At 50.9% G+C, this 14666-nt stretch overlaps 1 protein-coding gene across 1 annotated transcript in view; it reads left to right on the forward strand.

Annotated features, from left to right (window-relative positions):
- The window catches only part of LOC140430215 (polycystin-1-like protein 2), a 157051-nt gene that overhangs the window by 55087 nt on the left and 87298 nt on the right, over nucleotides 1-14666 (forward strand). Inside the window, exons 13-16 of the mRNA XM_072517652.1 lie at nucleotides 5923-6051; nucleotides 6180-6408; nucleotides 11849-12042; nucleotides 14046-14276. Of these exons, the coding sequence (XP_072373753.1) occupies nucleotides 5923-6051; nucleotides 6180-6408; nucleotides 11849-12042; nucleotides 14046-14276 (783 nt within the window). The remainder of the gene's footprint in view (nucleotides 1-5922; nucleotides 6052-6179; nucleotides 6409-11848; nucleotides 12043-14045; nucleotides 14277-14666) is intronic.

A 14666-nucleotide genomic window follows, 5' to 3' on the forward strand; every position in this document is an offset into this window, starting at 1 on the left:
TGCCGAAGCTGCCATGGAGATCGAAGCCACGCTCCCGGAGTCACAGACACCCGAGTCTCCACCGGAGTCACCACCGAAGCTCCGACGATCACAGAGGACGACCAGGGCCCCCGATCGACTGATTGCTTCATTTTAAATGGTAGACTGTAAACTGTAATCTAATTGCTCCATTTTAATTGTAAACTGTAAATATAAACCATCAAATGTACATAGCTAGCAGAATTGTAAATAGTTACTAAACACTGTATGGAGGTACGGTACCTCCATAACTAATTATACCACATTGCCATGTTTTGTAGTTTCAGGCCACCACCCCCTCCAGACTCTTTTTTAACAGGGGGTGAATGTGGTATTATAGGTATTACGGTACCTGATAGACTAAAGCACTATTGGTGGAAACTGTATGCTTTCTATTGGTTAGAATGTATGATAGCTCCGCCCTGCGAGGCGGGGTATAAGCACCCATACCGCCCAAGCATCCTTCATTCTGTACCTGAGCTGCTGGGGAAACATTTAGCTTATTAAAGCCTTCAGTTGGACTACAACCTCGCTTTAGTGGTCATTGATCGTGCATCAGTTAGTATGTGAATCTGGGCAAAGTTCCTAGTTCAGTGGTCATGAGAACTGATAAAGTGTGGTGGGAACGAGATGTTACAGTCACCCCATACTAGACATTTGATGGACGGCCATTTCTATCAAATAAAATGAACTATAATTATTATGACCCAATCAGAGACAGAAAGGGGACAGAACATTAGCAATAGCAAACACCTTAAAAATAGGTGCCGATCTTGAGCAAATTATTCCGGAATCATCTTACTTCCTGTCTTTAACTATTTCCTGCACTTTGCTCTGAAAGCTGCCATTTGTCTATTTTCAACTTTTCTGTGTTGTGTATTTTAATTTGAAGAAATCATTAAGAACTGTAATTTGTATTCAGTTTAACTCAGTCAGTATTTGCTTGGACAAAACAAACTTTTAAGAACTCTGTATTTGCAAGCAAACTGACTTGATCATCTGGGGCAGGATTCTCCCAACGGGAGTCTAAGTGCCGATGTAAAATCCGGAGTGTTTTAGTCCGGCGTCGGCACCCGTTCCCAGACTCCTATTCTGGGGCCTCCGTGGGGCTGGCAGGCGCAATTTGCGGGGGCGGGGACTCAGCGGGGCATCTGAGACCCTGTGCCATGTAAAAGACGCCTTGGGTCCCGCGCATGCGCAGTTTGGCAGGCGCCAACTAGCGCATGCGCAGTGGCTGTCCTCCCTCAGGCCGCCCCGCACAACAATGGCGCAGGGCTATAACATTGCTGGTGGAGGAAAGGAGGCCCGCCGACAGAGAGGCCAGCCAGCCGACCGGTGGGCCCCGAACGTGGGCCACACACCTTCGGAGCCCCCCGGTGAAGGAGCCCCCCTACCCCCCCCCCCACAGGCCGCACCCCGAGCGTTCCCGCAGAGTTCCCACCGGCAGCGACCAGGGGTGAACGGGGCCGGCGGGACTCTGTCGTGTCGGAGCGGCCGCTCAGCCCATCCGGGCCGGAGAATCGGTGGCCTCACCGATTCCAGCGGCCGGCGCTGCACCAAGTGCGCCGGCACAAATTTCGGCGATTCTCCGTTTCTTCCGAAAACTGATTGAATAAAGCTTGAATTTACTTCACGCATGAAGCTCAGTTTTAAGTTCTGTCGAGTAATATATCGTGCGGCGACACATGAGATATATTGACCAAAGTACAGATTTATCAAGCCTGTGCCAGTGACTCCATTAGGAGAGGTGCCGGAACACCGCAGCACCTCGGACTTCTCCCCTCCCCCCTGTCCCTTCCACATCTGGTGGGCAGCGGGCAGAAAAGGGCGGCACCACGTCACCTGGAACGCCCGAGCAGCGGTCGGGCCCACCGAGGCGCGGCCACCCCAGAAGACTGCCGGTAACGGGGACCCAGGTCGCAGGGCGGGAATTAGTTGGCTGCCTCCACTCCTGAAGCATCATCTGGGAATCCACCAAGATATAGCATTAGGGCCCGTAAGGTCAGAAAGTTAGACACCAGTTAAGTTGGCACGGGTGCGGCGCAGTTTAGTGATAGGGGGCTAGGGCACAAATCTGTATATACGTTGTCAAATTAAACACCGGTTCACACTATTACTCCTGCCTCGGTGCTCTGTCAGATGGGTGTGAGGTGTGGGCTGGTCTGGGCTGGCCAGAGAGGTGGTGTGAGTATGAGAGGTGCGGAGGGGGAGGAGAGGGAAATAGGTGGATATTGTGGGTGGCCAGGGCTCCCCACCCTCCAGCTCCCCCCCTGACCGGCCCTACCACCGTCACCCCAGGGATTTGATGGGACTGTGTGATGGAATGACCAGCTCGCATGCAGGGATCACCCACGTGGACGGTGAAAAAAGTGCTTCCGTGGGCAGGGGTCAGACGTTGGCATATGACGTGGAGCACCAGAGGTCATCATCCTCCAACCCATGGGCCAGACCCTGTGTTACTGCCAACACAGGGCTCACCAGGCCCATCGGGCTACATGGTGGCCCCGTTTGGCACTGTGGGCTCCACCCCCGCATGTCCTGCCCCCCATCCCCGCACTCCTGGCCCAGTCGGTGCCCGACACCGTGGTGGCCTCTGACCCTGGCGCCTGTCCCTGATGCCAGCGTACCGTCGGCTGGCGCGGCCCTGGCCAGCAGGTATACGTCCGCCCCACACCAGCCAGTGTCCAGCCCAGCAGCCCTAAGCTGCGCCTCTCCGTGTCCTACCTCCTCTCTCTCCCTCATCAGCCCCGAAGCCGGTTTCACAATTTTTAAAAGCACAAGTGAACTGCGCCGTCGGGAACTCGGTTAATGGGAGCCGGAGAATCGTGGAGGCCCCAGAGAGTACCCGGCAGGACTGCGAATGATATGTAAACGGTGTCTACTCTAAATGCGCTCTGGACCGCATTAACGCTGTTGTTGAGGTGACTGAGAATTGCAGTTTGGCATTGGAGCATATTCTTCACCCAATCGGGTTTCCCGAGTTCGACATCAGCCAATGGAGAATCCCACCGTATTCTTTTTTAAGGAGCTCAACCTTCTGGTGACGATCTGCAGCAATCCCTTTCAGAAATTTTGGTTATCTCGCTCTATGCGGATGACATGCTCCTGTACGTGTCGGACCCACTGGCCGGGATGGAAAATATACTGGAAACATTGAGGAAGTTTGGCCGGTTGTCAGGGTATAAATTAAATATGGCCAAGAGTGAGATGTTTGTGGTGCAGGCAAGGGGCCTGGAGAATAGTCTGAAGGAGCTGCCATTTAGGCTGGTGGAGGAAAGTTTCCGGTACTTGGGGGTACAGGTGGTACGAGACTGGGGCTGGTTACATAAGTTAAATTTGACTAGAGTGGTGGAACAAATGAAGAGGGAGTTTCGGAGATGGGATGCACTCCCGCTGTCACTGGCGGGGAGGGTGCAGACTGTAAAGATGACAATCCTCCCTAGATTCCTGTTCATCTTCCAGTGCCTCCCGACCTTTATCCCACGGTCCTTCTTCAAAAGGACCGGCAAAATCATCATGAGCTTTGTCTAGGCGGGAAAATCCCCGCAGGTGAAGAAGGCGATGTGTGAAAGGAGCCGCAATGAGGGGGGACCAGCATTGCCGGATCTGATCAACTACTACTGGGCGGCTAACATAGCCATGATAAGGAAGTGGATGGTGGGTACGGGGGCTACCTGGGAGCGGGTGGAGGCAGCTTCGTGCAGGGGCGCCAGTTTGGCAGCCCTGGTCACGGCTCCCCTACCGGTTGTGCCGCCCAGGTACTCCACTAGCCCGGTAGTTGGGGCGGCCCTGCGGATTTGGAGCCAGTGGAGAAAGCATGCAGGGGAGGTGGGTGCGTCGGTCTGGGCTCCAATTTGTGATAACCATCGATTCACCCCCGGGAACACGGATGGAGCGTTTTGAATATGGCGGCGGGCGGGGGTGGGGGGTTAGCGATATGTTCCTGGAGGGGAACTTTGTGAGTTTGAGGGAGTTGGAGGAGAAAGCTGGGCTGGAAAGGGGAAATGACTTTAGGTACTTACAGGTGCGTGACCTTGTACGCAGACAGGTCCCATCCTTCCCATGCCTCCCGCCAATAGGGATCCAGGACAGAATAGTCTCTAGAGGAGAAGGAGGAGAGGGTAGAGTCTCGGATATTTACAAGGTGCTCATGAAGGGGGAAGAGTCCCAGACGGAGGAACTGAAACTCAAATGGGAGGAGGAACTCGGCGGAGAAATGGAGGACGGGGTATGGGCGGAAGCCCGGAGTAGGGTAAACTCAACCGCAATATGTGCCAGGCTCAGCCTGATTCAGTTTAAGATCGTTCACCGGGCTCACATGACGGTGGCTCGGATGAGCAAATTCTTTGGGGTGGAGGACAAGTGCGCTAGATGCGCGGGAGGACCAGCGAACCATGTTCACATATTTTGGGCATGCCCCAAGCTTAGGGGGTACTGGGAGGGATTTGCGGGGGTCATGGCCCGGGTGCTGAAAACAAGGGTGGTGATGAGTCCAGAGGTGGAAATTTCCAGGGTTTCGGAAGACCTGGGACTCCAGGGGGAGAAAGAGCCAGATGTTCTGGCCTTTGCTTCCCTAATAGCCCGGCGGCAAATACTTCTGGCATGGAGGGACTCAAAACCCCCGAAGACCGGACTATGGCTTTCGGACATGTCAAGTTTTCTGGGTATGGAAAAAAATCAAGTTTGCCTTGAGGGGATCTGTACTGGGGTTTGCCCGAAGGTGGCAACCATTCATCGACTTCTTCACGGAAGAGTGAACATCAGCAAGGGAGGGGGGAGGGGGGAGATTCGAGTAGAGTTGGAGGGATAAATAGGCGGGTAGTGTCTATGGGAGAGGAGCGGGCATGTGCAGTATGGTTTGGTTGAAGTGTTGGTTTTCCATTGATGTTTGCATAATTCTGTAATCTGTAACTGTTTACAATGCCAAAAAATACCTCAATAAAATTGTTTGTTTAAAAAAAAAAGAAATTTTGGTGAGACCACATGTATACCTTGTCATCTGACACGGCAGACTCTGCCCTGTGTGCAAGACTGTCCAATTTTGGAAATGGCTCCTAATTTGGATGCCAGGCCTCTATTTGCATATGCCTGGTTCAGACTGTGAACAATGAGAGGTCGGGGAACATGAACTGCTGGACACGTTAAGCACTGAGATGTGTGTGATATTTCTAAGCTGTTATCACATTTGATTTGTTTTATCCCTTTGGCATTATAAGATTTAGTTACTCTTCTACCTCTGTACATTGTGGTCAATTTCAGTAAGCTGTCCATCAATATTCTCTTGGTTTATGATACAGTGGGGTTGGCATTCCTGTACCAAGTAATAGGAAGCTCAGCGTCATGCTTGCAGACTGAGCCAATGTGTTCAGCAAAGCCATCACTCAGTCTGCTTTTGGCCACCACAATATAGAGATCACATCATGAGCAGTGGGCACAGTATGTACAATGAAATGAATGCAAGTAAATCATATTGTGGCGTGTTGCTAACCCCATTGTTGTACACTAATTTCATCCTTTTGTTTCAAATGTTTTTTGCATCAGGTGCATTCAAAGAATTGAAACATTTTAGCGCACCTGTAGGATCATCCAAATATGATCCATTAAAGGCTCTGAGAGTAGAAATTACTGTCAGTGATGTCATCTTGTGTTCGTACAATGATACAATCTCAGAATTGTTACGACAAAGCAAGGATATTTCCTGGCCAGCAATTTGATCGTTTACGAGCAACAGTCGTCAATCATTTAAAGCGGGCAAAGCTTGGAAATAGACCCTATTTTGCAGTTTTCTTTTTCCATTTATACGATGCAAAAGGATAGCAATTATGTTGGCGATACCTGGGAATGCTTAATCTGGTAAATTCCTCTCTGAGTTTTCATTGCATTTTTTCCCACTTCCACCTTCAGATGATTAATTTTAAGGAAAATCCCTTCATCTGGATTGAGCAAAGTGATATCAATGAATCTATGGCCAACATATCTTTATCTTCAAATGGCATAGATTTAGAAATTAAGAATTTGTCCACCAATTTTGAGGTAAGTACAGATAATCCTGTAAGGAAAGTTACAACGGGCATTTTTGTTCGTTCACGTGTAGTTTTATATTTCACTCTTTTGACACTGATTAACTCTAACTAAATGTTGTCTTTCTTTTCTTTTTCAAGATTCTACTGCCCAGGTCAAACACAAGTCAGCTTTCCCCAGCTACGTATACCGCGTTTATGAACCCAGTCATCTATATGTTCCCTGTGACTGATACTGAGTCAGCCATTGTGATCTCTATTGAGAGCAAGCCCGTTACTTCAGTACAGCTGTATTTCAGCTATGGGTCCAAGCCCAATGAGACACTACATGAATTTGAAACTAGTTTCATTCCACCAAGTAATACAAAAGGTAAAATGATACTATTTGATTTTGTTACTTTGAAATCCATGAATGTGAATATAGTACTGGGAGATTGAAAACAGCTTCACAAAGTAAATTACTGAAATGAAATGAAAATCGCTTATTGTCACAAGTAGGCTTCAAATAAAGTTACTGTGAAAAGCCCCTAGTCGCCACATTCCGGCGCCTGTTACGGGAATTGAACCGTGCTGCTGGCCTGCCTTGGTCTGCTTTCAAAGCCAGCGATTTAGCCCTGTGCTAAACAGCCCACACGTCTGAGACAGGGAGAGGAAGAGAGAAGAGGATGTGGAGAAAAGGATCAACAGAGAAGAGGATGCAGGAAAGGGGCTGCAGTAATAAGGAAAATGGACAGGATTTTCCGGCCCTTCCCACCGGTGGGACTGTCATGGGAGTGTCCCTTTAAGAAAGTTTTTTGTCTTGTCACATGGCTTCAGTGATGTTGTTTTGTGGGTGGAGTTGAGCTGTGACTGTGAGGTTTGATTTACTTTTGCTTTCAGTTTTGACTGCTGTGGACTGCAGACAGAGAAAATAAATGTTTTGGCCTGTCTCTCTCTATTTTCATTTTAAATACCTGTTCCAGTAAAAATCACCTTGGTGGTGGCTTTGGAGATATAATTGCTTTCCAAAAGGGATTTGAATCTGCTGGTTTAAAATCAAATCAGAATCACAGGGACCAAGACCACTCTTAGTCAAGTGAGAATACAGTGTGCTGGGCCATGCCTTTGAATAGGGATTTTTGATAGTGGATTTTTGATTTTGAATTGGAACAGTTAAGGGGGAATTCATTAAGTGTTATACATAGGTTACTGTAGCTGGGTGATGTCTTTATGTTTTAATTGCTAAAACTTCTTGCTGTGTGTTTATATAAGTGTTAACAAATTCTTAGAATAAATCTTGTCTTGATTGAAGTGTCTGGGAAGTCTGATGAATCACGCCTGAAGGTGTGCTCATCCTAGCCAAATTCAACATAAAGGTTGTAGGTCAGGTGGACTTCATAATATACTTTGGAGTTTCTAAACCCTGGCCCATAACAGGATCTTCTGGCCCTGTCTAGGTCATCCATGCGCAGCGGGTTCCCCAACAGCGAGACGGGTAAGGCGTGGAAAGTGCTGTAGAATTTGTCGGGATGAGAAGATCCCACCCGCCGCCTCCACCATGGGAAAAAACACTGTGGGGAGGCCTGGAAAAATCCGACCAAGGAGGGGGAATAGGGTCGAGCACTGGAGAGATAGATAGGAGGTTGCAAGTTATCAGGGAGGAAAGGAATAGTGAACGGGGGCAACAGGATGGCAAACCAGGAGGTATGGGGTAAATACAAAGGAATATTCATGGGGGCAATACATTTTAAGAAGTTTCGGGGGAGCAGGCCATGGGACAAGACGGTCTCTCTACTCACTGAGGAGGGAGAGAGGCTGAAGTGGAACAAAGTTGCTTTCTCTATGCAAGGGTATTGGATTGTGTAGTAGTGACCACCCTAAGGACAGGTACTTTGTTCATTTATCCATGCTCAAAGTGCTGTACGTTTCTCTTCAATTGCTTGGAGGAGCCTTTCATTTTTCTACTTCAGTGAACAATGAATAGCATGCATAACAGGTGGTCCCCATGGCCTTCCTTATATGTCCTTCAAAGAAACACAAGTCCTTTTTCTGAAGGATTCTCCGCCTGTAAGCAGCCAGCCCCATTAAAACTTTGCTGCTTCTGCCGTTGCTCTTGGCTCATACCCTTGGACAGGGACTCACAATCCACATGTTGTTCTGGGGTGGGGTGTGGTGGGGGTGCGGGGGGGGGGGTGTGTGGTTGCTGGGCGCTGCAAGGATGTGGATCCATGTCCACCAGAACAACACCGGACTAATCCCCTGACATCCCATGGGACACCTCAACTACCCCCAACTCCTGAATACCCTCCCTGACAAACCTCCTGACCCCCAACTAGCCTCCAGCACCCAGTTACTCTCCTGACCCCTGTATATCCCCCAACCAATCACATGACACTCAACACTCACACACCCATTGGCCATTCAACTCCTCCACTGATCACCCCACCCACTGACCACCCAAACCACCTGCTGACCAATTTCCCACTGACCACTTGACCCCTCCTACTGATCAATGCCCCACTGACCACTGAACCCCCAACACTGATCACTGCCCCACTTGTCACTAAACCCTGCACCTTGAGTATCCCATCCATTGACCACCTGAACTCCTCATTGGCCACCCCCTCCACTGACCACCCAGCCACCAACAGATCACCTTCCAACCCCAACCAGCTAACCCTTCACCCATATCACCCTGAACTAACTACCTAACACACCCTCCACTAACCACACAACACCCCCTCCACTAACCACCCTACCCCCCTCCACTAACCACACAACACACCCTCCACTAACCACTCAACGCCCCCTCCACTAACCACGCAACACCCCCTCCACTAACCACCCAACCACCCCTCCACTAACCACCCAACCCCCCTCCACTAACCACCCAACCACCCCTCCATTAACCACCCAACCCCCCTCCACTAACCACCCAGTCCCCCCCTCCACTAACCACCCTACCCCCCTCCACTAACCACCCAACCACCCCTCCACTAACCACCCAACCACCCCTCCACTAACCACCCAATCCCCCTCCACTAACCACCCAGTCCCCCCCTCCACTAACCACCCAACCCCCCTCCACTAACCACCCAACCCCCCTCCACTAACCACCCAACCCCCCTCCACTAACCACCCATCACCCCCCTCCACTAACCACCCAGTCCCCCCCTCCACTAACCACCCAACCCCCCTCCACTAACCACCCAGTCACGCCCTCTACTAACCACCCTACCCCCCCTCCACTAACCACCCATCACCACCTCCACTAACCACCCAACCCCCCCTCCACTAACCACCCAGTCACGCCCTCTACTAACCACCCTACATCCCCACTAACCACTCAACCACCCCTCCACTAACCACCCTACCCCCCTCCACTAACCACGCAACCACCCCTCCACTAACCACCCAACCCCCCCTCCACTAACCACCCAGTCCCCCCTCCACTAACCACCCAGTCCCCCACTCCACCAACCACCCAACCCCCGTCCACTAACCACCCATCAACCCCCTCCACTAACCACCCAACCCCCCTCCACTAACCACCCAGTCCCCCTCCACTAACCACCCAACCCCCCCTCCACTAACCACCCAGTCACGCCCTCTACTAACCACCCTACCCCCCCTCCACTAACCACCCATCACCACCTCCACTAACCACCCAACAACCCCTCCACTAACCACCCAGTCACGCCTACTACTAACCACCCTACCCCCCCTCCACTAACCACTCAACCCCCCCTCCACTAACCACCCATCACCCCCCTCCACTAACCACCCATCACCACCTCCACTAACCACCCAACCCCCCCTCCACTAACCACCCAGCCCCCCCTCCACTAACCACCCAACCCCCCCATCCACTAACCACCCTACCCCCCCTCCACTAACCACTCAACACCCCCTCCACTAACCACCCATCACCACCTCCACTAACCATCCAACCCCCTTCCACTAACCACCTATCACCACCTCCACTAACCACCCATCACCACCTTCACTAACCACCTAACCCCCCTCCACTAACCACCCAACCCACCCTCCACTGACCACTTAACCCCCCTCCACTAACCACCCAACCACCCCTCCACTAACCACCCAACCCCCCCTCCACTAACCACTCAACCTCCCCTCCACTAACCACCCCCCCTCCACTAACCACCCAACCCCCCTCCACTAACCACCCAACCCCCCTCCACAAACCACCCAACCCCCCTCCACTAACCACCCATCACCACCTCCACTAACCACCCAACCCCTCCTCCACTAACCACCCAACCTCCCCTCCACTAACCACCCAACCCCCATCAACTAACCACCCAACCCACCCTCCACTAACCACCCAACCCCCCCTCCACTAACCAGCCAATCCCCCCTCCACTAACCACCCAACCCCCCCTCCACTAACCACCCAACCCCCCTCCACTAACCACCCAACCCCCCTCCACTAACCACCCAACCTCCCCTCCACTAACCACCCAGCCCCCCTCCACTAACCACACAATCCCCCCTCCAGTAACCACTCAACCCCCCCTTCATGAACCACCCAACGCCCCCTCCACTAACCACCCAACACCCCCTCCACTAACCACCCAAACCCCCTCCGCTAACCACTCAACACCCCCTCCGCTAACCACCCAACGCCCCCTCCACTAACCACCCAACACCCCCTCCACTAACCACCCAACACCCCCTCCACTAACCACCCAACACCCCCTCCACTAACCACCCAACACCCCCTCCACTAACCACCCAAACCCCCTCCGCTAACCACTCAACGCCCCCTCCACTAACCAGCCAACACCCTCTCCACTAACCACCCGAACCCCCTCCGCTAACCACTCAACACCCCCTCCGCTAACCACCCAACCCCCCCTCCACTAACCACCCAACCCCCCCTCCACTAATCACCCAATTCCCCTCCACTAACCACCCAATTCCCCTCCACTAACCACCCAACCCCCTCTCCACTAACCACCCAACCCCCCCTCCACTAACCACCCAACCCCCCCTCCACTAACCACCCAACCCCCCCTCCACTAACCACCCATCGCTCCCCTCCACTAACCACCCATCACCCCCCTCCACTAACCACCCATCACCCCCCTCCATTAACCACCCATCTCCCCCCTCCACTAACCACCCATCGCCCCCCTCCACTAACCACCCATCGCCCCCCCTCCACTAATCACCCATCACCCCCTCCAGTAACCACCCATCACCCCCCCTCCACTAACCACACATCACCCCCCCCCTCCACTAACCACCCATCACCCCCCTCCAGTAACCACCCATCACCCCCGCCTCCACTAACCACCCATCACCCCCTCCACTAACCACCCATCACCCCCCTCCACTAACCACCCATCACCCCCCTCCACTAACCACCCATCACCCCCCTCCACTAACCTCACATCACCCCCCTCCACTAACCACCCATCACCCCCCTCCTGTAACCACCCATCACACCCCCCTCCAGTAACCACCCATCACCCCCGCCTCCACTAACCACCCATCAGCCCCCCTCCACTAACCACCCATCACCCCCCCCTCCACTAACCACCCATCACCCCCCTCCAGTAACCACCCATCACCCCCCCCTCCACTAACTACCCATCACCCCCCCCCCCTCCACTAACCACCCATCACCCCTCCTCCAGTAACCACTCAAACACTCCCCACCATCACATTCAAAAACAGAGACTTCTGCCCTTTGATTTAGTACAATACATGTGGCTTTTTATATACGGCCTCTCTTTCAGTTTTTATTTTGGATTCTTACCTGATAATAAATCATACCTTTTCCATTGTTTATGTCTTTTCAGTCATTGTCTACACTTGGGTAATAACTCCTGAAATGTTAATGGGCAGGAATGGTACTTATTATTTAGTAGCCAAGCCCCTCCAACAATCAAATATTTCACAGACTAACAGTACAGATTTTACTATAAGTACCATGAGTACTAAATGCTTATATTGGGATGAAGTCCAGCATCATTGGTCAACATATGGATGTAAGGTAAGAGGAATGAATACTATATAAACTTGAAAACAGCATTCTTAAGATTTCTGCAATTAATTCTGCTACATGCAACAGAATGTAACTGACAACAAAATGTAACTGGCTTATTCTAAGCTGTTAGATGCTACAGGCCACCAGGCAACATTAATGTTCCATAATCATAAATGAACACTCCATCAGATTTCACATCAAAGCATTTTGACCAATGTCCATTAGTAGCAGGCTTGTGCTGTGAGTAGAAAACAGCATCGCATCGAGCAAAACAAGCAAATAAAATCTGTGCAATTATGTTGATTCAGAATTTAAGACTCTGGCCTATTCTATTATCATATTCTCGCAGTTTAGTTTGCATGGGCATCGTGACTGGTTTCCATTTTTGGAAAGCAGTAGTGACTCTTGCCGATGTGACATTACGCTGACGGTCATGGGGTTTCTGACGTTGGGCAGGATTTATCGGCTGTTCACGCCGGCGGGAAATTCCGATCCCACGCCGGCGCACAGGTTTCTCGGCAGCGAGGGGTGCTGTCAGCGGAAAATCCCGTTGACAACAGCGGGACTGGAAAACGCACTGGCAGGCCGCCTCTCCTGCCAAAAAACACGCGGGGTGGTCGGTAGATCCCACCCGTTGTTTGAAGATGCGGCGTAAAGCCGGTTAATGACTTTTAAATCCATTCTAATTTATGGAAATCAGTTCCCCCCACTCCACCCTTCTGGGCATAAACCTAATTGCATCATCGGGGAGGGCCCGGGAACATGGTGCTCGGAAATCTCACCGGCGCAAATCCCGTTATGGTGCTCTCATGTGATTTTGCGGCCTTGACGGGATTTGCGGGCCCAAAGAAGCTTGCTTATTCTCTTCCGTTCCATATTGTTTCCGGCTTGTCTTAGGTAAACATCTGTTTGCAATGTTGCTAGGCTCATCAACATATCAAAAGCACAAGTACAATTAGCATAACCAAACTGACACTGCCTTAAGCAGCTTACATTTCAATAGTTAAAAAAAATACAATCAAAAGAATAATTCCAATTTATTTGATTCCCCTGAGATAGGGGCTGGTTTCGCACAGTGGGCTATTATTATTTTCCTGACCAGAAATATTTAGAAGCATTATTGAAAAACAGACATCACTGAGTATCACATCATTCTCCATTCTGGCTGCTGGGACCAATCCAGAGAAATTCAAACATAAGTTACTATAAATTAGGGCAAATATAGATTTTCTCAAATAAACAGGAATTTACGGACTGGATTCTCCGATCCCCGACACCAAAATCGCGTTTGGTTACGAGGCGGAGAATTCCAACGACAGCGGAATCGGGATGGCGCCGCTTTCGCGATGCTCGGCTCCCTGAAAAGCGGCGTGAACGCCGTATCCACCGCCTCAGTTCCATCCCCGACCGGCCGAGTTCCCGATGGCATGGGACTCTCATGGTCTCATCCGTCGGGAACTCAGTGTGACGCCGCCACAGTTGGGGGAGGGTCGATCCGCGGGCGGGGGGGGGGGAGATAATTCCGGGCTGGGGGCACTGTGGCGGGGCGGTCCGGGGCGTGTGAGCCGGCCGAGGGAGGACTATTTTTGCAGGTCAGGTCCGCGGGCTGCGTCCGCTCTGAAGCACCGCGCGGCCGCTGCAGGCCACCGCCATGAGCATGTGCGGCCACGGACCCGGCAATGCTCCGGGCCGTATCAGCAGCTAGAGCTGGGAGCTCTACGCTGCCTGCCTGCCAGCCCCTCCCCCCCCCCCCACTGGAGCAGGGAATTGGTGGCCATTTTGTGCCAGTTTTCCTGGCATAAAACACCACCGTTTTCACACCAGCATGGGGACGTAGCCTCCAGAACGGAGAATCCAGCCCCACATGTTTTGGAGCATTCCTCACTTTCGCACTCCTCGCAATCGTCCAGTCCACTCTGGGAATTTCCTCCAGTCAATTTTCTAGTATAGAATTTGTCTTTCATACTAATAAAGAATGATTCACCTTTGTTCCATCTTTATCATGGTAGGTGGGCCCAAAATCAAATCTATACAGCACGCAATGTCTTTGCAACCACTTTAGTTTGTTTTCTACCTCTATCCTGGTCTTGCCCAATACGGTGGACGTCAAGGACACGGTCAAGTTATTTTCTCAGATCAAAGACAACTCTGTGGTGGTTTCATTATTGGCTGCCATCTTTGGAGTTTACATCATCCTGGTTATTTGGGCTCGAATGAAAGACAGACAGGATTTAATGAAGGTAAGAAACTGTTCATAAAGATGCTGTAACTTTGAGATTTAATTTACTACTAACTACTTGAATTACAAATTCAGAAACAGATGCAATAAAGTCATAGCAATGTTTAACTGAATTTGTTTCCATTTTAAAACCACATGTAACCAGGTAATTTGAAAATGCTATTGTGCTTTAAAATGATGGAAATGACATGATATGGTGCTGGAGGAATGCAAGTATTAATTTTTCTTTTAAATTGGCATAGCAGTTACTTGATGTTACTATGTACCAACATCATATAGGCCTAAATCTAATTTACTAATCGCATCAATGTTTTACTGAATACAATGTTGAACAGAATATGCAAAAATAAGCTAATATTTTGCTGTGGTGAATGTATTATGCTAATAATCT

This window comes from Scyliorhinus torazame, chromosome 10 (genome assembly GCF_047496885.1).
Source record: "Scyliorhinus torazame isolate Kashiwa2021f chromosome 10, sScyTor2.1, whole genome shotgun sequence".
Taxonomy (NCBI): domain Eukaryota; kingdom Metazoa; phylum Chordata; class Chondrichthyes; order Carcharhiniformes; family Scyliorhinidae; genus Scyliorhinus; species Scyliorhinus torazame.